Here is a 24458-nt window from a genome sequence, read left to right as displayed (position 1 = left end):
GTAACCCTATGTATAGAGGGCAGAACAACAGGCTTCGCCTTAGGTTGTTCTGGCCGCTTTGCACCTACTTGGTCTTTGGCTTTCCGCAGCAAGGCTTCGGCAACACCCACCAAGACATAGCTCGGGTAAAAGACCGACAGAAGTCTCTTCAGTGTTTTTCATAGATGAGACGCATAAAGATAAGATGCCCTTTCGGTGTATTTTTAGTGAGCGCGGAGCTTGGCAGTCGCATTTAAGCCGGTTTTTACAGAGGCATCTCGGTAGCCTTAACATCGACGATCCATTTATCACCAAGAATTCACTTGAAGACATAGATTATACTAAGAATGACGCCTCGGTGGGGTTTGCCTTTTGTGTTGATGTTGAAGATGTATTCTATTCTGTTCCGCACTCGAACTGTTTGCGTCTGTTAGGCCATGCATTGATGTAAACGGTGTGGTCAAGTTCCAGAATTCTTGTCGTATGTCGGTGGACTGTTTTATGCGTTTGTTGGAGTTTTATCTGGGCGCAACATTTGTTTCTTTCGAAGGACGCACGTATATTAAGAAACAAGGTATTTGTATCGGACCATGCATTGCGCCATTCTTATGCAATATTTTTCTAGCTAGTGTCGACCGGGACTTGCTTTTAAGTTTTGACAAGGATGTTGTTGTGCGTGTGTTTAGATATGTCGATGATTTGTAGTGCCTTTAAGGAAACAGTATTCACCTAACTACATTGCAACCGCTGAAGTGATTTTAGAGAATTTTAGCCGCCGCAGGGTCTTGCATTTACACTCGAGGTTTCCAGTGATTGCACCCTGCAGTTTTTAGATATTAATTTTAGGTTTTCATCCGACCATGTTTGTTGGGTCTATCGACCACGTGCCCCTAAACAGCTTCTGACATTTTCATCACCTCATTCGAAGACTGTTAAAAGGGCCATAGCGTCTGTTGTTTTAGAATCTGCACTGAAGATGTCCTGTGCACATGCTGTTCAAGAGAGCTTTGACTCTCAACTCAAGAGACTTCTGTCGATCGGTTACCCGAGCTATATCTTGGTGGGTGTTGCCGAAGCCTTGCTGAGGAAAGCCAAAAGCCAAGTAGGTGCGAAGCGGCCAGAACATCCTAAGGCGAAGCCTGTTGTTCTGCCCTATATACATAGAGTTACGCACAACCTGAAAAAAATTGGCCGAACAGTACCAAGTGCCGGTGGTGTTTTCTGCTCCACAAAAACTTGGCCGCCTGTGTGCGCAAATTTGCGGCAAGCCCGAATCGAAAAAGTGCGAAAAGAAGCATGCCAAGCGCTTTGTGCCCTGTGACGCCGGGGTAGTCTACGAGATACTGCCTGGGGAGTGAAACTTCCGATACCTTGCATGGGACGCGAAATTCGCTCGCAGCGCCGGACAAACCCCTGGTGTTTGGGGGTGGTACTAAAAACATGGCGGCGCGTTGCAGACATGCACTGGGAGATGCCATCTTAATGAGGACTGAAAAGCCTAGCGGGGGGGGGGGGGATTTAGCGTCCAATTCAATTGGGACGTACATGCAAGGTAAATTGAGAGAGCGGAAGATATTGAGATGGCCAGCGCACGACCTTGTTCCTGTTGCGCAACCCACCACATTATGAAAAGGGCAATTCTTTTGTTCTGATTAATCAAGTTTTGCGCTTCCACTTCTTTTTGCACCACTTATTCTAAGTACGATGTTGTTTTGGTTTACTAGTACACACAGTGTAGACAAGAATAAAAAGTACAGTTATTTTAATTTTATTGCCTAAATGCACCATTCATACAGTGAAAACACGGATATTTTGCGCTTTTAGTCGCAAATAAAAGTGTATGGCACATGGCCTAATGCTAATAACTAGGTATACAGTCAGTGCACATGTGTGCAGTTCCTTGTCTGTTCAAGGTCCGCGTAGTCTCTGCAGGTGAAATGGGAAAGACACAGCCGGTAGCTGCTGTAGATCTGTCGAGGTGGTAAATGAGCCAGGCCCTGCCTTCTCGCGCACTGGAGCCAAACGCGAGATCTGGAACATCAACAAGCACGTTTGTATATTTTGGGTTACAACGAATCATAGCTTTAATGCTGCTTTCAGGCGCACATTGTTTCGAGTGAAAACTGGCATCTGTATTCGAAGTAAACGTTATCTGATATATTAGGAATTTTTCTTTCTTAAATTGATTTTGGCTACAAAGACATCTGACAACACCAATCGTAAAGGGAAATTTTAAATTATTTGATTGATTGATTGATTGATTGTAGGGTTTACGCGCCGACGCAACGCAGGCGATGAGGCGCGCCGTAGTGGAGGGCTCCGGATTAATTTTGACCACCTGGGGATCTTTATCGTGCGCCGAAATCTCGTACACACGGGTGTTTTTGCTTTTCGCCTCCATCAGAAAAGCGGCCGCCGCGGCCGGGAATCGAACCCGCGACCTCGTGCTCAGCAGCGCAACGCCTTAGCCACTGCGCCACCGCGGCGGGTAATTTTAAATTAAGATCAGCCTTTATTATTGAGAGACGCGGATACGTTTTTCTATTTGTGCGATCATAATATTCGGTGGCAACGACCCCCCTTTCCTCCTGATCCAAAATACATTTTTGCAGACAAAAGCAGCCATCCCACACCAGAATCGCTAAGCAATTATTCATGCATATTTACTTCCGTTCACTTTCTAATTCCCAGGTATTTCTCGGGCCCTGCAGTAAACCGATTATAAAAACCTTATTTAAAAACATCAAATAAATTACTAGCAAAGGTTAAGCCTGCATTGCATAATTATTTATCGGCTTATAGCTGTAACAGCGTTTTCGTGAATATATCGTTCTTGTACTTAAAGCTGAAACTCGAAGCACGAAACTGACGCGTAAATTATAAAATATAAGTAGCGGAATTATAGTTATGATTGTATTATAAATATATACAGTAATTGCTTAGTTTGTATATTTATTGCTACAAATTAATTCTGCTATATGCCGTGGATTCACGTGAAGATAAAATGCAGAACGCACAAATGAAACGCACTAAAATAGTTCATGTAGTCACTATTTAGTCAACATAGTGCTAGAAACACGATATGAACCTACGGACTCTCCCTTTGAGCCTTAAGTATGGGAGATGCCTTCCTCCAGCTGTAGACATAACTAGGCTGATAATAATAACAATAACAATAATACTGATAATAATTATAATCATCACAATAATATTATTAATATACTAACAACAACCATGCACGCCACGAAAACAAACTAAACGCTGGCAATGAAAACCTACTAAAAAGACTGCAGATAGGCTCACACTGTTCCATAATTGCTGTATATGTTGCCTCATATATATTTTGCTGCATACCATGCATTCACATTCGCTAAAATGCAAAACACCCGATTCAAACGCATTAAATCAATAACGCACATATAAACATACGTGTGTAGCTAATGTAGACATTGGATTAATTGCCAGATGCTCTGCCGCGCATATCATGCGTAATTCAAGAGGCAAAGAAGACGATCAGAATGTAAAAAATAAATAGTGCGCGTGTATGCTCACTTATATGATAAAGCTACTGCTGCAACCGTATCCTGCGATCTCGTGCAAGCGTAGAAAAGAAAAACGAGCAGCATGCAGATCGTACCTCTGCCGGGATCCAAAAGAATTTCATGCGGCCTGACGTGAAGAATTTCGACACCACTCAGTACATCACGATCTGTGATGATGGCGGGAATCCATTCATGCGCCTGTTTCGATGAAACGAATTTTGCGGTGGTAAAAACGGCCCTCCGAACACGTTGGATCGTAGAATACCTGTGGGCGCGACAAGAAACGCCCCTTTTCAGCGGTGCGAACTAGAAAGGCGCGGTTCCCTTGTTCCACTTCGGGTGGCGCTCGTATTTTCGCAATCTCGAACTGCAACTTTTAAGTTCACTTGCATATTAAAAACTCCGTAATTAATAATTAACCTGGTACTAAATATAAAATGCAACAACAACGTTCATTTATGCTCGTATGTAGTACAGCCCCCAAACGTTAGGATCGCTGCAGTCACGGGGCAGAAAAACGGCGGAGTTGCATCCCCCTGACACCGCTTTCATGCGGGGAGGCCTACATCGCCCAGACGGGCAGGTGTGTGAATGACCGGGCACGTGAGCATAGTTCTTCTCGTAACAATAATACGCGCGCGCATTTACCCGCGCATTGCGAAGATTGCAGGCCTGTCAGTCCTTTGGAAAAATGCGGACCTTTCTTTGAGCAGATTAGAATTCTCGGCAGGAGTGATAATACAGTGGCGAGGGAGCTCTTAGAAGCGTTTTATATTAAGCAGAAAGGGGACAAGTGAGTCAGCGATACTTCTGTGCTTTTGCGTGCCAGCGAGTTTGAATTTGTGAAAACGTCACTTTGATCATGTTCTCTGGTTGATGCGGTCCATGTAGTGTACCGAAGTGCGCGTGCGCATGCTCCTGATGATTCATGTATAATTATGACACGATGCCTCAATAAATGTTAGTTGCAAGTGAGGGCTTGTCCCGTCGTCCTTCTTTACTGTCGTTGTCCAAGTCGCGCTCTATTTTTTTAATCATAATTCACCAACTTGCCCAACAGATTTTCTTAAGAAAGGACGACAGGATTGTTTTTAAAGCGATTCCGAAACTTCTTCGATAAACGCTTACTCTTTTCGCTGCTTTTAAGCACTGGTAAACTACAGTTGTCGCCATCACAGAGCGGCTGATACGTCTGCCATTTCAGCTTTGCTTTTGTGGGTTCTTTTAAGTGGCTGTCGAATGAGTTCGTTGCTTCAACTGAAGGAAAACCAGCCAATAGCCGCTACACCGCGGCAGTGACGTAATTCCAGCGGTCGAAGAACGAAAAACCTTTCGAGAGAGTTTTTTTAATTAGCTGGTGGGCATAAAGCAGTTATTTCTGGCTGAGTTATTTTGCAACACCCTAATATACGTACTGAATTTGGTGCTTAACTGCACTCTGCAAGCATTTAAGAGTTCGAAAAAGTGAAAACGTGTTACAGGATCCCTTTACAGACAATAGTTTTTCTTCGGCTTCTTTTTAATGTGCACGACTGTCTGTCTGTCGCTGGACTCAACCACACGGCAAAAACGGAATAACGCTGGAACGCGAGGCATATATCGGCAAGACGCTTCAAACTAATAAATTTGATACTATCTATGGCTCATACATGTCCGCATTACTCAGTACAAAGGAGACCTCTGGCTTATCATAACATGTATGGCCCGCGCTACGAGTGGTAGTTGTAAGAAATAGTTGTGACTATATACATATTTTGTTTCCTTGCTCGGTAGTGTGGATGCAGAAATATTACGCTCAAGTGTAAAGGCAGTGTCTCAGGAATCGTTGATACAATGCCCGAAGCCGTTCCTGGGCATACGACGCGAGAAAAAAGGCACGGCAGTGAAAGACAACGCTCCGGCTAAAGGCATCCCGTATTTTTTCAGATGGCAACTAACTTGCCCAAAGGGTGAGGTCGAATAAAGGGAGGTCCGACGCCCGTATGCGTTCAACGGCCGACGTTGGGCTTAACGGTAACCTAAGGCTGTCAAGCAGTACTCGTTAGATAAGGTCGATGCGCAGAAGAGGGAGGCGGTGGCGCGGGACATGTCATGGCCCTACATAAGGCCTGGAATCGAGCTCTGAGGTCTGACGTCCTATACCGGTACCCGTAGCTAGACGTACAATGCGTATGAGGTTGGTTGGTATGTCGTAAAGCACAACTTGAAGGTTAGGCTGGATATAGACTGTTGCCGCAACTGTAGTAATAATTAAAAAAGGAGTTCATTTGACGTCCAAACAACCTAACCACGTAACCTGCGGTTTTTGTACGTCCATAGATGACAATTTGGCTTTTGCCTCGGTAGTCTGAACGTAGCCTTACCCACCGTAAGCTCTAGTACGTTACGCCTAACATCCCGCTCTAAGGCATGACGTGGCCAACCAGGTGTAGTCATTAAAAAAGTACTCATTCTACACCAAATACTTCAAGCTCCGTCTACCTGTTTAAGTCGTAAGACCTCTACGGGATATATTAGGCCTAAGCTTCGGCATGGTGAGATGTGCCCACAGAGCAGCACATAACCCCGGTAGTGTATTGGACAATGCTTTATAAACAAGAATCTGCGCTAAGAAGCGAGTGCGGCAACTTGTGAAGAAGCACTGCACCATGAGTAGACAGACGTTCTACTTGAGCAAGTACAAATCAATCAATCAATCAATCAATCAATCAATCAATCAATCAATCAATCAATCAATCAATCAATCAATCAATCAATCAATCAATCAATTGCTCGATCGATGGATCAATCAATCAACCAATCAATCAATCAATCAATGAATTGCTCGATCGATGGATAAATCAATGAATCAATCAATCAATCACAGGGAAAGAACTAAACGGTCCACCACACGGAACCTGTGCCTCTGTTTGGAATCTTGTATGCGCGCTCTGAAACATAGAAAACTGCTATATACTGATTAGCACACACCCGCAATGCGCACCGGCGCACAGACCCCTGCAGAATTCTTTATAATTGAGGTATAAACGCTTCAGCGCAATTATACCGCATCCGACGCGATTTTGCGCTGCCCCCTTTCACGATTGTAAGCGTAACTAATTTTTTCAATGCTGCATGATGAGGAGCAAGATTTATTCTTCGTGATACGCATTGGAACATCAATGAAGTGCACGGGGGAGGGTTGCAGAGCCCGAAAACACGCAGGAAAGGGTTGGAATGCGGCAACTAACTCTGCGACACAAGTGTGAGCTGTACGCTGCACGTGAAAATGTCATCATTGACACAGATGACGCTGACCACCTAACCTAACGACTGCGCTAGTTGCTCCAAACGCCTTTCAGCGCCCCTTTCACGTACTATAGCGCATATGTGAACGTTGGCGGTTTTGCGCAGCACAAAAGAAATTCTTGAATTTAAATTTGATTGAATGACCATAAACTCAAATTTACAAGCCAAAGAATCGTGTGCCCTAAATTGTCGCCGCCTAACTTCCCCTTGCGCCGTGTCTTTCCGTCCCTGTAGCACGACCCTCCCCAGTGCGTCCCCGGAGGTTCCGTAGGCAACTACATCATGTTCGCCAGCGCCTCGCCCGGCACTCAGCCGAACAACCGGAAGTTCTCCATCTGCAGCATTCGCAATATTTCTGCCGTGCTAACCATGATGTTCAACGAGCAGGGCCACCGCGAAAACTGCCTGCAAGGTGAGAGAGAGCTCGAACCTTCTTTCTACATGTTGCACGAGGTTAGACGGATTCTCTTCCCCCCGCCGGTGTTCCTCCGGGCATGTAAATTCTTGAGGTTATACAAACTAGTGAAGTTTAAGTTTCAGATGCGAAGCAGGTTTCTATGTTCCGTCGATTTTTTGTCGACGCCTTTTTGGTGTCATCTTTTGCTGTAATCTTCTTAGACGTCAAGCTTTAAGGCGAAGAAGTAGTGCTCTTTTCAATAAGAACAAACGGATCTTAAAGAACGTTACTACGATGATGGACAGAACGGGAGTATTCGTATAAGCAGTCTTTGCCAGTGACATTTTTAATGGGGGAAATAATTATATCAATTATGCAGCCTTATAACGTACAGTATCCAATAGTTACAACAGAAACACGGTATTTTTAACCTCGTTTTACTAGAACCGCATGTTTACAGCCTAAAACATGCCCCTTTAAACAAAATATCGCTTATAACAAAGCCATTATTCTGTGCTGAGGACTTCGTTTTAAACAGGGTTTACTGCACGTGATCGAGGAATTCACGCGTGTCCAGCACCTCATCCGCTTTGCTTGGCTTGCGGTGCATTTTTTCGGTGGCTTGGCTGTTGCGATCGCAGAGCCGCGAGGGCCGTTCTGCGGCAACTCGATCCTGGAGACGAACGAGGAGTGCGACTGCGGCTACGACTGGCGGGAATGCCGCGAGAACTGCTGCTACGCGCGGGAACACGGAGAATTGAACCGAAAAGGGTGCACGCTGCGCAGGGGCGCCGCCTGCAGGTGGGTCCAGGACTGGTCTATTTGTACGCATGGACGGACTGTGCACGGAAGAAGCAGCTCTTTGAGGTTATTTTAACGATTGAAAAAGATTATGTTGAAGTCTTAAATAACGGGTTCATCCTAGGCTGCTAACGTCTAGTGCAAGGTTAATGGGGATTCCCGAAAGTAGTAAAAAATAATCAGCTGTTCCACTGTATCAAGGCGCGTGACCAGCGAAGATAAAGTGACACAAAATTTTGAGCGAAGCTGCAAACTCTCGACGAAATTCGTTCTGCAACTAGCTTTTTCTCAACGTCATTTCAATCTCCACCGTACCTTGAATTTCCACCAAATCATCCTCACCTCATTGAAACACCGCGAAAGCTGGCATAAAGAAGTTCACGCGACGCACTTTGCCTGGGTGAAGTGTGATCAACATACTCCAGTAATAATCATTGGTGGCACCAATGTTGATCTCTCCAAAGCAAAGCAGAAGGGGTTCGTCAAGTTTACGTTGAGAGAGTTTGTACAGCGGGAGGCCGGCATTTTTACTATGGTACACCGCCTACGTTAATACGCCAATCTCCCAGAATTGCATCTTGCGTGAGTGCAGATGTTTCAGCGGTTATTTTTTTATCGGTGACATCAGCGTCGATGCCTTCAAGCCAAAAGAAAATTGGTTAATTCAGTTAATTCTGGAAAAGTTATGACCAATAGAGAACCACGTTCCTTCCATAGTGTGCGGACGTTCTATTAATTCTTGGCCGATACACCACAATAGCACGTTACGTAAAAGGGCATGTACCAGCTGGTGTCTTGTTGACAGACAGAAAATAAAAATCGTGTCATCATCGCCATACGCAGCTTCGCTGCAAGCAATGTCAAGTGGAATGTTGCTAACGACATCCCGTAGTCTCATCCTTCCTGCCGCGCTCCTGAGCAACTATTACGGCATATCTCTAGATTAGATTGTGCCTATAATGATAAGGACGAGCCTTGTTCTGGCGTCAAAAAAACATTCTGCTAAACCCAGTCCCCTCATGTACTAAAGGATGACAAAACTGGTACTTTAGTTGCTTCTATCCGACTTCCTTTTCAGGCCAGAAACACGAATGGATAATTTAGAAAACTGCAGTACCCCATGAATTCTCGATACAGTCCACCTGTTGTTGACATGGGTGTAATAGAGTGTTTGAGAACCAAAGTCTGTCCCGGTTGATAGAACCCATTCCCTTCTACAAAATCCCCCGTCATGATGTACCCGTGGTCTACAAAAATCTGGTTTCTTTGTGGTCACTAAATCTGCCGTTACGCGGTTGGTACGACAAGGCACAAACATAGCTTATTTTGAAGGTTTGCTTTCATTTCCACCGTACACCCATCAGTTACTGGTTGTTTGAAGAAAAGCGGGTAAACGCATACAACGAGGCTATAGATGGTAAATGATTGAAAAGTTTAGCTGTCAGTATCTTCACTCGGTGACACTAGAAAGAGTCATGTGCCCTCTTCGGCATAGTCATGGCGCGGCTGCAGCAAATGTGCCCACACCTCGCACAAATAAAATAACAACGGCGATGCGTCGTCTACCCCGTTTCAACCCGTTTCTCGACGCTGGTTCCAACAGATATATTCTTAATCGCACTCACTTCGCAGTACAGGCATTAATTCGCGTTCGGTGGGTACAATTTGGAACATCAAACGCATGTCGTGTGGTTAGCACAGACAAGTACCGCCACCCCGCTGAGCCCTACGTAAGCAGTGACGGCACACACACATGGTTGCTCGCATGTGTGCCACGCAGGGGAATACGACCTATACTAGTTTGTATCGCGCTACTGTGACGCCTAACATGTCATGATACCTGAACGGACGGCTGCTCTCACGCAGCCCAGCGAACGGTGCCTGCTGCAGCGAGACGTGCCAAGTACACAACTCGTCCATGCTCTGCCGCACGGAGGAGGACTGCCGCTTTGAGGCCTACTGCGAGTATCCTTTACGCTGAAGTTTAACCTAGAGCTGACCGTCACCTAAGAACTGTGCAAACGTACACTTGACGCAAGCGTTAGAAATAAAGTAGAGCATGCGCCACACACGGTAAAAGTAAATATTTGTGACACGATTTTCCAACGTTACCAAGAACTAACTTATTCCACGAAATATTTGAAACATTAATGCAGGACATGTGTTTGAGTAGCTACGTAACACTAAATTTTATATTTCCGTCTCTGTTTGTGTTCATTCTAATTCAACACACCTATATTATTGCTTCTCTCGGTTTCTTAACAGACCGTGAGCGTAACTACTCTGCATGACCAATCCTATTTATAAAATTATTCTTGAAATATTGCAAAGTCAAATTATTAACGTGGCATCGGATGGCGTCGTCTCAAAAAAAAACTAATGCATTTCCTTATATACCGGTTGGTGGGTAGAAAAACAGTGATGATATTACTGGACACACGCCCGGTGTGTCCAGGGCTTTCATTGCGTCAGAACGGTTACTTGGAAATCGCGAAGAAGAAGCGTTTCTAGCTAAAACGAGGGTATTAATTTGGGTAGTTGTTTTGGCATTACATGGCCAAAAAAGCATTTAAACCCGAGGACGGGGAATGAAGTATTCAGACATAATCGCTGACTAAAAAATAAGACGTTTTTATTGCACCACGCAATATCAACGGAAAAGTAGAATGAGGCAAGACGCACTATTTCAGTGAAGGAGGCACGAATACATCCAAATGTGCCATGCGCGATTGCAGGCGCTGAGCCACCAGCTCGAAGAACACGTGTTTAAGTAGTAGAGTTTGTTGGGGTGGAAGCGCTACTGAACCGTTATTTATAGAGTCTTCACCATGTTTAGCTATAATTCCACGCCTCGTAGATTCCGTGTGCACGTGTCTTACGATGCCCTTTCAGCATCGTCGTGTTTTGTACACGCGGGGAGCATTTGCTGGCCTTACAGTGCGCGGCCAAAATTACTTCCTGTGCCAACTCGCAGGGAGGGAAGGCTCTTTCAGACGCTCGTTAAGACTCGCCCGTTTTGCCCCACATGCCCGAGACCGGATGAGAGGGATACCTTATACACAATGCTATCTCGGCATGGCACGAAGCGCTTCGCGTGCTTTGTCGTGCATCGCTCCTTTGAACGCCCAGGAACGATGACCTTGTTGCACAAGAGTCCAAGCTTGTTTGGGGCTGAAACACGGTCCCCACACCTGCTTGTTCTGGCCCCTCTTTGATCCAACGTTGTGTATGAAGGGAATGACCCTCAGGGGCGTATTTCGCATTTCATTTCAAATTGACTGCTCGAAATTAGAAACTCAAGGACAGCGTACACAATATGATTTGCGTTTTGTGGAATTCTTGAAATGTGTAAGAATACATCAACATCCTTCCGTAAGTCTACTGCTAATACCAAATATTCGCGCATTCATGGACTCGATGAACAGTAGAGGACTGCTTTGCAGAAAAACCCTTTTCGCTACGAAACGATATCAGGAGCGTTATCAGTAGCTCACATAAGGTAGCCAGACCAAAAAGCAAACTAATATAAGATGCGCCGTGTTGCTACCCAGGAAGTGTGCGCAACCATTGGCTTTCATACTCCTCCGCTGACTTTTGCTCTTACAGTAATCATGATTATTTCTCACTTAATCAAACCGAGCAAAAGATTCTGGGGAGACAGATTTGTAAACAGACTAGTTACGAACTTTGGTAAATTGAGCAGTGTTCGAGTGCGACAGCCTAAACTTTTTCAATGAAAACATGCGCCACCATTGCAGAAATGCGAAACTGGTTAATGCGTTCTACAGTCAAAATACGAGGCGAAGCTCCTTGTCCCTTGGGTATCCCTGGGATCATAGAACATTTCTAAACAACAATCTCTTGTACATACCACATTTTCCCTGCACTCACAAACCTTCACGTGTCCCCGAAATAAAATGTTAATGCAAAGAATACAATGAAATATATTTCTGAAAGGTTTATAAATGGTTTACAGGGGCTCGTAAAAATGCCCAATGCGTACAAGTACAGGTGCGCCGCAGATTTTTCATGGGCTTTCACAATCCTGCCATCCACGTTCGTACAAGCCCTTGTTGAATCACACTTCGAGCAGTGAATGTATTGTTACAGTGACAGTAGCCAAATAGCATCTGCTCAAATTTGTCTATTTCTTACTTCAATGTGTGAGAGGTACGTTTAAGCGTCGACTAACAATACATACAGTTCTGAGCACGCCAAAAAGGTTTTTCTCAGATCTTCGATGCATCGAGGCCCACCACGATCACACTTGCGAGATGTCACAAAAAATCGGGTATACCGTGCATCACACTGTACCAAACAAATTTTCCTCCTTCCGGAATAAACTCGAGTTTGCAGTCAGAACATATATATCTCACTCGTCATCTTGTACAGTGGGTCGTTAGGTAAAATATAAATACACGCAAACTCGCCAAACTTTTCACCCCGTCGAACCTTAAGTTTAACCAGAGTCCTTCAATGCTTTACTGGTCTCGAAACTGCTCCGTAACTCAATGGGAGAGCTTCATATGTTGCATTTGACCGCCGCGCGGTGGCGCCACCCTCTCACTGAGGTCACTCCTCGGGTGGCGTTGCGCTGGCTCGAACGGCGGAGCCGCGGCGAGTTGTGTTTGTTTTGTGCGGGAAAAAAATATAACGTGCATATCACGCTCTTGTGATGCGACTTAAGTTGTGCAAAGGCGATGCCGAACATGTGTTGCGTCCCGGGATGTCGTTCCTTGTACAACGATACCACAGAAAATGTTTCATTTTTCTGTTGACCGAGCGACGGGCAGCTGTGTGAGAAATGGAGGGGTGCCATTCCAAGGCAAGCAACGGTAGATTTCAGCTTCGATTATAAGTGTGCGACAGTGTGTGGAAATGCACTGTGTGTGAGAATGGAAAAAGCAATGTACCCTTTTGAGAGCATCGTGGGCCTAGAATTGTACAAGGCTAAATTAAAGCCGGATTTTTGTCATATCAGTCAGGTTGTAGCGGTGCTTCATTACCTGTTTGCAAACTTGTATTACCTTGCGCTCAGGCTCGCGTGTAAAAAAGCTTTGGGACATCCTTGTGCTTTTACTTTTCCTATTTCCGCGAATTATCCCTTAGGGTTCGTTTTGTTTGTTTTGTAACCGCGCGTGGCCTATTCCGGTTTCTTATCTGGCGTTTCAACCGGAGCGCCCGTTTGCTCGTTTTGTCGTACGTCCCATCGGGCAATATTGTTTGATATGGAAAGGGTGCCACCTTGTCGCTAACTTGATTTTTTGTTTCTTCGACAATGTTCTCGATCCTGTTTCCATGGATCTGAAATTAATAACGTTCCAAGAGTAATGCATATGCATAGCAAACGCCACGCAACTCACTTTATCGACGTTCATCTGTTCACGTCACACTGCGGACTGCTTTCTTAGACGTTTGTGTTTCATTCTAGTCTTTTGTAGTGAAGGAGATCGCTATAGCTCGCTGCGTTCAGAAAAGCTTTGCGTCGTTCTTGGCTACGTGGCAATATTCTGTTTCCTCCGTGTGCTGCACATCGCAGCGCGAAAAAATACATTTTTGTACGCTGGACCACGCTCTTTTGTCTCCCTTTGTAACATAGACATTTTTTGTTGGGTGTGATAAAATCAGTTTCATTTTTTTTTTCGCTTCCTGTTTTTGCAAGTATTGCAAAGCGTGGAAGCAGAAAAACACATGGAGTAACATATATCTCTTCGTGTTTTGATCCTTGGCGTTTATGCAGCGTTTTTAGATGTTCTCAAGTATGTACCCACTCATTGAAACGACAATACTACTGGGCTATCTCTTTTAGGGTTCTGTGCATTACAGAGCAATCAACGGATTCATTAAGCGTAGTCTGAACGACGCGTACTTGGTTTCTTTCAGTTTATTGTATTATCGATAGGCCCGCAGCAGTCCGTCACTACACAGCTACCGTATGTGTGGTATTTACAACTTTGCTTTAAGAAAAGGAGCAATATAGATTTAAAAATCCGTAAACACGACGGCGCAGCGCTTGTGCCAGAGCACACAGAAGCCGTTGCCGTTCGCGGCCGTTCGCGGTAACTTACTTCGAAAAATAAAACCCCATTGAAGGCAGGTGATAAACACAATTACTGGACTATTCATCGCTAACTATATACTACGAAAAAAAAAACACACTTAATCAGCGCGCAGACACCAAAAGCAGCGAGCGTTTGCACGCCAAGAGCTGGCAAATACGCCGCACGCGCGTCGGCTGAATGACCTTCGTGCGGCGGTGGCGCCTGTAGTGGCGCGCGCGGTCCCTATATGAAGCGAGCGCCGAAGTTTCGTGACCAGTAAAGCATTGAAAGACTCTGGTTTAACTTACTGTGGGCCTTTCATTTTACGGTGGATCAGGAGAGCCGTAAGTGCAAGCCAGTAATTTATCGCTAGCCATCCCCGCCGTAAATACTGTGAGAAAAAGCCTTGACTCTGCGCGTTCTTATCGTGACATTGGCGACAGTGGCGTGGGCAGCGATTGTCCCGAGTCTGCGTGGAAGAGCGACGACACGCTCTGCAACCACGGCACACAACTGTGCGAGGCCGGCGAGTGCGTGCGCTCCGTGTGCAGCCTCTACGGCATGGTGGCCTGCTACTTGACGGGCGAACGCTGGACGCCCGAAGAGATGTGCCTGATCGCCTGCAGGGAAGACGGTATGCGCCAACCAGGGGGGCTATTTCTGGTGGAAAGCCGGTCGACGGTATACTAGGGGCATTCTCTGTTGAGCGTGCCCGACGCAGGAGCTTTTGAGGGGCGAGATCACCGTGCTGAACGAAAGATTTATTCGGGAGCTATGGAGGAATCACTGCCTGTCTGTCTGTCTGTCTGTCTGTCTGTCTGTCTGTCTGTCTGTCTGTCTGTCTGTCTCTGTCTGCCTGTCTGTCTGTCTGTCCGTCCGTCCATCCGTCTGTCCGTCCGTCCGTCCGTCCGGCCCACGTGTGTCTGTCCAAATGCAGCATTTAAATAAATGTGGGTTGACTAGAATGTACAAAAATACTGCATAAAAGTTAAGCAACGTCTGTTAACCTAACACTGTTTTCTGGCCTGCCTGAGCCCTTAAATAGCCTAGGCAAACAAGTGGCTATTTATTGATTTATTAATGCCGCTAAATTAAAATTCAGAAAAATTTTGTTGGTCATATTACTAGAATACCGTAAAAAAACCGAGGGGACACATTTTTACCCCTGAACAATGTAAAAAAACTATACAGTTGCGGAGGCAGGCCAAGCAAGTAGATTTCAACGTTTTTGTAAGCGCCAGTTCTATGGACAAACACCTACAAAAGAGCATTAAAGCTCCACATTACTGAATGAAATGTATTGTTCCTTTTCGCCACAGTGTGCTGCTGTGATAGCGGATTGTTTACATGACAGAACATTCCGCCATCCCCTGCACAAGCATTTTTTCGTCTAAAACCACCAGACAGGAACTCTTGCGTTCCTTTCTGTGATCACCATGATGTTTGTGTTCTTTTTTCTGCAGTTACGGCTACGCCAAGGTGTTTCACTTGATGTTATTATTGCTTGTATTCATTCTCCAGCCAGGCTTGTTGTAATAATGTTCTTTTGCTTTGCACTCACTCGTCGATATGTTATATTATACGTGTAGGAATTGTATAACCTTTTATGCCTATTTTTTCTGATAGTACCGCCTTACCCACTGCCCTCAAGGGCCTGTAAGGTACTTTGAATAAATAAATAAATAAATAAATAAATAAATAAATAAATAAATAAATAAATAAATAAATAAATAAATAAATAAATAAATAAATAAATAAATAAATAAATAAATAAATAAATAAATAAATAAATAAATAAATAAATATTTAACTATTTATACAGACCTCCGCCCACATGTTGGTATAACAGGAGCGTGGTAAATGGTGCAGGAACCCAGACCCTCATTAGCTATACAGCGTGAAATCCCCCCATCATTAAAAAGTGAAGAGAAAAGATGGGGGAATAGATGACCGCTAAAAAAATATACTAATTCATCGAAGTAATAAGCGCGTGCAATAGAAATAGACTAGAGCACACAAGTTAAACATTCTAGTGAAACGCATATATCCGCTAACATTTGTGTTAATTTGGACGTTGAAAAAGCGGACAAAAATGCTGTTTTATAAATAGAACGGCTTTGGTAGGGACGTGCGCTCCCCCCTTTTTTACCCTGCGGGAAAAGCTGTGTTTGAAGGTCTGTGGGAGTTAGGTACGGGTTCCGGTATATCGAAAGCTATTCATTCGGCAGGCACAAGGATATGCACTGCACACACCCACTCGGCTCCATTTCTACCAATGTACGCCAGACACCCCTGTACCACTGTGTAGCCACTGCCTTATTCCATCTACCCATACCTCATTCTGTGGGAATGTCCCGTGAACCACACAATCACATCTGGGAGGGGCTGGCTGTTGCGGCAAGTCTCAAAGAACAACGGGAAATGGCGGCCCACATCATCAATGCCCCCAGTGGTTGCGTGAGCCTAGCGGTGACTGATTCGTCCCGACCATCCTGTGACTAAAAACTAAAAAAGTTTCCATCCATCCATCCATCCATCCATCCATCCATCCATCCATCCATCCATCCATCCATCCATCCATCCATCCATCCATCCATCCATCCATCCATCCATCCATCCATCCATCCACCCACGCATCCATCCATCCATCCATCCATCCATCCATCCATCCATCCATCCATCCATCCATCCATCCATCCATCCATCCATCCATCCATCCATCCATCCATCCATCCATCCATCCATCCATCCATACAAACATCCAACCATCCCTCCATCCATCCAACCATCCCTCCATTCTTTCGGCCGCCCGTCAATTCTTTCGGCCGTCCGTCCATCCTTTCAGCCGTCTGTCCATCCGTCCTGCAATAAACAACCAGATCCATTTATGATGGTGTACACACATTAGAGAGTCGACGCACCGCTCTGTGCGACTGGCGGTAAGTTCAAACGAGACGCTACAAAAATTATTGTCGACAAATAATTCGAACTCTTTTGTTTTAAACATTCTTCAGTTTGTTATTTTGGTTTGTTTTTAAGGGTTCTCGAACAGACACGCATATTAGAATCAGATATTTGCTCAGCAGCAATGAAGTGTAATTGGTACTGCCCAGTGTGACGAATAGCGGCGGTATCTTTCTAAATATTAAGTGCACATGCAGATATAACTCCAAATATTCAGCTCACTAATCCCTACCCCGAAGACGGATAACCTTGCCTCTGTCAGAAGTATGTATTCAGAAGTTGAATCAGACCATATTGACCTTCAGATGGCTTTCCCCACCCTGGATTAATTGTTGCTTACTGTTTGGAGTATCAAGGCAACTGTATACACACGCTCAGTGCCTACAGTTCCGAACGAATGATGTGGGGTTTCTGCTACGGTCGAGTAAGCGAGACGCAGTTTGTTTTAGTCGGCTCTGCTATGCAAGGGTACGTTTGCTGTCACCGTAGCCGAGAAAAAATACCCGGTGGTAGCTAACCTCACTAAAACCAGGATATCAGCAAGAAAGAAAGAACAAGAGCAAGAACAACTTCCAAGAAAGAACAACTTCCTAAAGCACATGCCATCCTGCCGCTGCGGCCTTTCGTACAACATAAAACAATCGTGATCGTAGGTGCTGGCGACCAAAAGTCTGCTCCCAGGCATTGATCGTTTTTCTAAGGGCGGCCACCTTCCCCACGGAGAGAAATAGCTTTTGTTCATTTTTTTGAATGACACTGCCAGGACTGGTGTTAAAATATACCACAAAGGGTGACCTTTGTAAAGGCTAAATCACATACGCTGCACGGGTTCGCCCTATGAGTTTCAAAGACTCTCATTTGCTGTTCCAACAGCCCGTATGTGCTTTGAACAAAGCAATAAAGCCGTATCAGTAAAATGCGCAACCCCTCTCAAGGATACTCACACAAATGCGAGCATGCCCAAAACGTTGCGTCCGGTTTTGCGCGATGCCCTAATGCCCAGTGCCGGGAAGCGAGTGCCGGGAGGCGTGCCACTACGCCCGCATGGCGGACTTCTGCAACAGGAAGATGCAGCCGGGCTCTCCGTGCCACGACCTTCGAGGTTACTGCGATGTATTCCAGCGTTGCCGCTTGGTGGACGCCGAGGGCCCTCTCGCGCGCCTCCGTAGGCTCGTCTTCGAAAGCGGTGTCCTAAGCAACGCACTCGTTGTAAGCAACCTGCCATACGTAGACTAAGCTTTCCTTGCTTCTTCGCTCATATTTGCGGGTGCTGCTGCTGCTGCTTCTGCTGCTGATGTGACCCTGTTTGCACGCGCGCCTGTGTAAAGTGCCCGGAAACTCCTTACCCACGCTGTACCTCGTGAGGGGCTAGCTCGACCAATACCCTTTGTGAATTGTCTAGCAGCCTGGTAATTATACGCCCCTCAAGTTGACAATTCTTTCTATATGCTTTAAGAATGAGGCATCGAAGTTCACAACATAACGAGATAGAAAGAGACACTACAGGAAAATAAAACATCAGTGAGCTCAACACCGCGGGTGCGATTCCCGGCCACAGTAGGCGTTATAAGTATGGGTGAAAAACGAAAGCGCTCACGTGTGCGAGATTATCGTCAATCTATACACGGTTTAAATTATCTCCCCCCTTTCACATGGGTACTGACGATGAGGGAAACAGAGTTTGAAAGATATTTTTGTGACCAGTTGTACCATACTTATACAGTAAAAGCTCGTTCATTCGAACTAGGTTAATTCGAACTCATGCTTAATTCGGACTCACGCCCTTTTCCCGGCACACAATTGCATATTTCAATGGGCGAAAACTCCTGATAATTTGAACGCGTCGGTATCCACAATGGTTAATTCGAACTGGGATCCCTTCGTTTCCATCACACCTCGCAGAAGAAGTCGGTCCAGGGGGATTAGAATGCGTTCCAAATCTAAACCAAACCAAATTAACTACAGATGCAAAACAACAAAACAGAAGACAGTGAAAACAGCGGAGCGCGCGGTACGCTGTTTTTTTTATTTCGTTGTTTTGGTTTTGCTGCGACAGATTATTTTGCTTTCGCAGCGGGCGACGCGGCGCTGGTGCAAGTGCTCCTCCGCTTGCCGTGGCCGGTTTTAAATTTGCCGCGGTCGCTGGTCTAGGCCTGCGAGCACGTGGCGTGCGCAGCAAGCTCAGCTGTTGCACGGCCGCTAGATTAAAGGCGCTCTCCAGTTTCTTTTGTCACCTCTTTTCTTGTTTCGGCTCACCGTCAGTGACACCTCATCGACTGTGGCAGACATGTCGAGCTGGGAAAAATACTCGGCGAAACAAAGAGCAGCTCCTAATTCCCTGTAACGAGTACAGAGGTGGCTTGTTTGAGTTCTGCCGGCGGAGTGTGGCACCCGCCAGCTGATTCGAACTCCGATCAATACGAACAATTTTATGGTCCCCTTCGTGTTCAAATTAACGTGATTTTAATGTAGTAGTTGCTGTCAGAAAGAAGCTATAGTAAAAGATTTAATATTAACGTGAAAACCTGAAAATGTTGGGAATGTTTTAATATGGATCGTAACAGTACGCAGGAAGGTTTGACTTGTTCTTCGAGTATTGCCTTAGGTTTTCTACGCATGCTACAGTGGGTTTCGCGTGATCAACAGGTAGCTAAATGTTAACTGTCACTTCGCACTAAGCGCCACTTAGTGTTATCTAAACCCGGTTGGCACAAGCTGCCAACAGCTTTGCATCGCGCTGTTTACGGTAAGAACAATTATCGCTGTTATACTCTACGACCCAACTGTTGTAGCCAAAGCTAGAGCAATATCGCGCAGAAGCTTAACCATAAGAAAGAAGAACCATGTCTCTTGAAACGAATGCACAAGAAATGTTTCTCTCTGCTTGGCTTCCAAAATATTTCTGGTGTGAAAGCTGCGTAGCGAAATATGACAGCTTTAGGTGGCAACTCCATTTGCCTGGAAATAAAGTTTATGACAAGAACTCTCCGTGCACATCTGAAACTGTCTCAGGTCGCCAAAATACAACCAATTTATGGCTAGGCAATGTCAGTGATGTGTTGCTGAAATTAATGCATTTTTTACATTAAGTGTAGCTCTTTATGGTGAATGTCAACGTTTTTAGAGAAAGATTTACTCAAAGGCGTTCTTTTCTGGTCTGCTTGGAAACGGCTTTCATATAGAGCTCTCCTGAAGTACTGTATTTTGATTCATTAGGCTTATTAAACCCAATGGCGTGTTTTCACTTTTCGTTGTTTAATATTTGAGCTTGAAGCCAACTCTTCAACAAATATGTTTTGCTTCCGAACGGCACGCACCAGCCAATGTTCAGTATTCTAACCCGTGATATGTGAATAGGGCTGATATTGAATGTATGCCCAAATCCAGTTCATCATCATCAAATGCTGCTGCTGCTGCTTCTCTTGCATTCTGGCCGGGTCTTCTTTTCTCCCGCAGCAATACTGGTACTTCACTTTGGCAGCTGTGGCGGCGGGAACCATAGCCACCGTCTACTTCATCCGCATCTGTGCTGTGCACACACCCAGCTCCAACCCGCACATGAAGCCCAGCAAGAAGATCGGCGACAGCTTGCGGGAATCCATGCGGTTTCTTAGCGACCTCGGGAAGATATAAGCCATCGCACTATGCCCGGATGTCTGGTGGACCGGTCCTACTTGGAACGTTTTTAGCCAGTGTCCGTTTATTTGTTACTGCCTCTACGTGAAGCGACGAAACGGATTTGTGCAAATGTAGCTGAAATTTCGAGTGACTCATAACCCAGAAACCTCTCCAAGGCCCGCTAAAAGCAGCGCACGTAAAAACCAATGCAAGTTGGGGCCCGAAAAGCGATGGGTAGAAAATATCTATTTGTAACGTATATAAATCAAGCAATCTTACCTTTCTTTTGCTCTAATAGGTGAAATAATTTTTTTAGGATATTCACTTTATTTTATTGTGTTCGTTCACTCAATTGTGCGAAATATTCACATTACGTACAAATAGTGACCAACCTAGCAGCCGGCAGCACTGGCGGCAACTAAAATATTTTTTGGTCCTGCTTTTATCGCTACAATCACATAATCACCTACACTGTAGCAACTTCGCAGGATGAATTCGGCACTCACAGTTAATAGTGACCGCCGGGTCGACCCCGTGTCTTGCATTTTGTTGCACTTGCAAGGGCGTGTTCTGGTTTCAAAATGCCAAATGAAGGGCTTGGCCAATTTTGTAAACAAAAAAGCAATAAACGGCCAATTGAGTTTTGGCCGCTGTCGGCGTCTGTAATAGCAAAACAACACTTAAATTCCTATTGGTTGCAAAAATGGGTAGGCGCCGGCCTGACATCCACATTGGTTGCCACACGTCACATGGCTTTCGTGGGTAAGGGGTCAGCCGAACTGCTGGCGGCGTGGAAAGAGAAAATGCAAGTGTTCTAATGTGATGTGGGGTCCAACGCTAGGACAACGGGGGCATCGTTGCTACGGTGACAACGGAACCGCTGAAGGAGGAGACGCGGGCTCGAGACGTTCTATTTGCAGGTCGTTTCCTAGAATTACGTCACTCAAGCTTTCTACGCCATCACGACGTCATAAAGTGCGCTGTTTTTTTATATTTGAAGCTTTCGACGTCATTGTGACGTCAGGTATTGCACCGTTAGTTTCTATCCTAGTGAAAAAAAAAAAAAAAGAATTACGCGCGCTTTCTTGTGCTCGCAGAGTCCTCGCCAGAAGTAATTGTGTCGTCGTGTTCATCGTTATTTCAGCAACAGAGAGTTATGAAATAACAATGTCCGCAACAGAGAGTGACGAAAAAGCTGTGCAGGGCAAGCATGCAAAGAACCTGCAGAAGGCTAAAGAATTAGGGAGTGGTTGCCTAGAGAGCGACCACAATCACCAGACTTTGCTGCACGATCTCTTGACCAACGGTGTTTCGTTTAAGACGACTTCTTCGAAGTACAAGCAAGGAAATACGAAAGGAGAGGCAGATGAGTTTCTTCTATCAATGGCTTGCCCAAGAAAGCAGGCGGCATACAAATGGCGGAGTTTATGATTGGTACGTCGGACCCGTTCCACGCTCGTCATCCGCCCCGGCTTACTTTTGGGCGGTCTTAATGCTTTCCCAGTCGGCAAAACCGCTCCTGCTTACGTGTTTTCTAATTTTTATCACACCGGCACGTCCGCCCGCAGTCTAGCCGGACTCGCGGTTAACGATAAATTATGGTATAATAAATCAAATCACCTGGCGTAATACTCTAGCGATGGCTAGTAGGTCATGGCTTCTGTGAGAAGTAGCGCGTTTTTGCTGTTAAATCAATACATACTGGTTTCACGTCAAAATACAAGAATCTAACCCCAACACATAAAAGGAGGGAGACTCGAGGCACGGAGCATACCAATCGCATGCGTAACAACCACAACTATGAGGGAATTTCCTGACCAAGGAGAAAATTAAAAAAAAAACACGAGGTTTGGATAGGACAAGTTCGTTTTAGCTAGGGAAGACGACGCCATTCCCACAATGTTCTTCGTCTTTTTTTCTCTCTTGAAATGCCCAGGTAAGTCCTGTCCCCGTAAAATGGGTCCTTCGTGCAAAATTTGAGCTCAAAGCAGTGATTTGCTCCGAAAACTCTCGAGGTCCTTGAATAGTGCACGTGACAGCCAACGGGGAGCAGACGTAAATGTATCCACACTCATAGAACTCGGAAAAGCACCTCGCACTCTTTTATAGATTTCACCGCACCCTTTGTGCATGTTCTCGCTCTTGGTGGCCTAGCTGGTAGAGGGTACGAATTTTCCACTGATGAGCAATTACGTCAGGAATGAAGTGCCAGTGGGCAGGCTTCACGAGGGATGTAAATTTTCTACTGCTTCAAACAACCAACAAAAATTCATATGTCGTTCCCCGAAATAACTACGACACACACTCCTGAGTGTTTTGCTTCAAAAGAGGAGGGAAAAAATATATTTTCTTGTTTAGTCTGTGGTCCTGTCTTGTTTTTTCTTGTGTTTTTGTAGGGAAAACTTTGCCTTTTCAGGACAAGCTCGAAGTTTTAAATGCCCTCTCCATCGGTGAGATCGAAGAATTTGACCACCCGGTAGAATATCCCAGCTAGCACACTCTCACAACTTTTGGGTGCGGATACGATAACCAAATTCGCGAAAAGGCGTTCTTTGTGCATAAGTTTGGTCCTTTAAACACTTTAACACAGCGGAAAGTTTCAAGAGGTAAAAATAATACTCAAGTTTAGCTTGTGAATACGGGGGTAAGTGATATTGCTTCTTGGGGGAGAGGGGGGCATGTAGTGAGATAGAAATGGCCCGCGGAAGCCATAAAGGTGTGATTTATTACAGAGTATATTATGGTTCGCAGTATTAAACGTTTTCTGAACATCAAGAAATAACCCAAACGAATCCTCACTCTGATTTATGCTGTTATGAAGGGTATCGGACAAGCTCATCCCAGACAAACTTATGAAGGACATTAGGGCAAGCTCATCCTAGTGTTTTCGAATGCTCCGAATATTGTCGGGCAGAACAGTGCATGAGCTCGTACACAATGGTTAGAAAACCCGAGGAAAGCTTCAAAATTTTCAACTGGCGACATTTTTTCTGCCTGAAAGGAGCCCTCAGAACACCGTAAGTATCCTTTACAGCTTGCCTGGTTTCAGATGCGTGCTGGTGATGGTCGTGTAGGGTCCCCTCGGACAGTTTGAAAAGACACATTTTTGGGCCACAGGTTAGGCTTCTGAAGGCGCTGGAACACCTCGCCACCAAAAGAAACGTCGACAGATGAATGTGAGGCATAGCGCGCCATCATTCTACGACAGCCAGGTGGCTGTATTGCAAACGCTGGGAAAGTGTTCCTGGAGTTGGGCCGGTGTGGTGTGCAGAGCCAGCTGCGAAACGAACATTGCTTTCCGCCGAGGTCGCGCTGCCAACACCGACAACTCGCAGGTCGCACCAACACCACAACGCGCGGGACGCCAAGTCTTTCTTGTCATGCCGGAAGCAACGCCTGAGTCCTGGAGCCCCGCCGTTGCCTTGCGCCCCTCAGCTCCAGAAGAGACACGCTATCCGTCTGCATTGTTAGCTTGAAGAGTAGGCGACGAAGGGGAAAGAGGGGTGACGAAGCATTCTGGGAAGATCTGGACGTCTGCGGGGCAGCGGGTTTCGTGTCCGCGACCGTCCTGGTTGGAACGGCGGGAAATGAGCCAGCCGTAGCGGCCCCCTCAGCCGAGAAAAATCACTGCGCAGAGAATGCACCTCTTGGCGCAGCAAGTTTCACTGCAACAGCATCAGCCTCGGCCCTTGTTGCGCTCTCCCGGCGGAGCCGCTCATTGTTCACCCCTAATTGAGCGACCGGGTCGGACAAGAAAAAAATGCCCTCCAAGACGTCCATGAGAAGGACACGCTGGGATACAACTCGGTGGCATGGACAGCGGGCGGT

The 24458-nt window shown here is 45.7% G+C and overlaps 1 protein-coding gene across 1 annotated transcript in view; it reads left to right on the top strand.

Annotated features, from left to right (window-relative positions):
- LOC144179251 (disintegrin and metalloproteinase domain-containing protein 10-like) overlaps positions 1 to 20925 on the top strand; it is a 79590-nt gene extending 58665 nt beyond the window's left edge. The window contains exons 9-14 of the mRNA XM_077707538.1: positions 7044 to 7221; positions 7848 to 8007; positions 9874 to 9972; positions 14492 to 14682; positions 18016 to 18221; positions 20469 to 20925. Coding sequence (XP_077563664.1) covers positions 7044 to 7221; positions 7848 to 8007; positions 9874 to 9972; positions 14492 to 14682; positions 18016 to 18221; positions 20469 to 20645 — 1011 coding nt within the window. The 3' untranslated portion in view covers positions 20646 to 20925. The remainder of the gene's footprint in view (positions 1 to 7043; positions 7222 to 7847; positions 8008 to 9873; positions 9973 to 14491; positions 14683 to 18015; positions 18222 to 20468) is intronic.
- The last annotated feature ends 3533 nt before the right edge of the window (positions 20926 to 24458 follow it).

This window comes from Haemaphysalis longicornis, unplaced genomic scaffold, assembly GCF_048455015.1.
Source record: "Haemaphysalis longicornis isolate Haplotype H1 unplaced genomic scaffold, Haemaphysalis longicornis Haplotype H1 scaffold_4, whole genome shotgun sequence".
NCBI classification, from domain to species: Eukaryota; Metazoa; Arthropoda; class Arachnida; order Ixodida; family Ixodidae; genus Haemaphysalis; species Haemaphysalis longicornis.
This window is presented reverse-complemented; position numbering and strand designations above follow the sequence as displayed.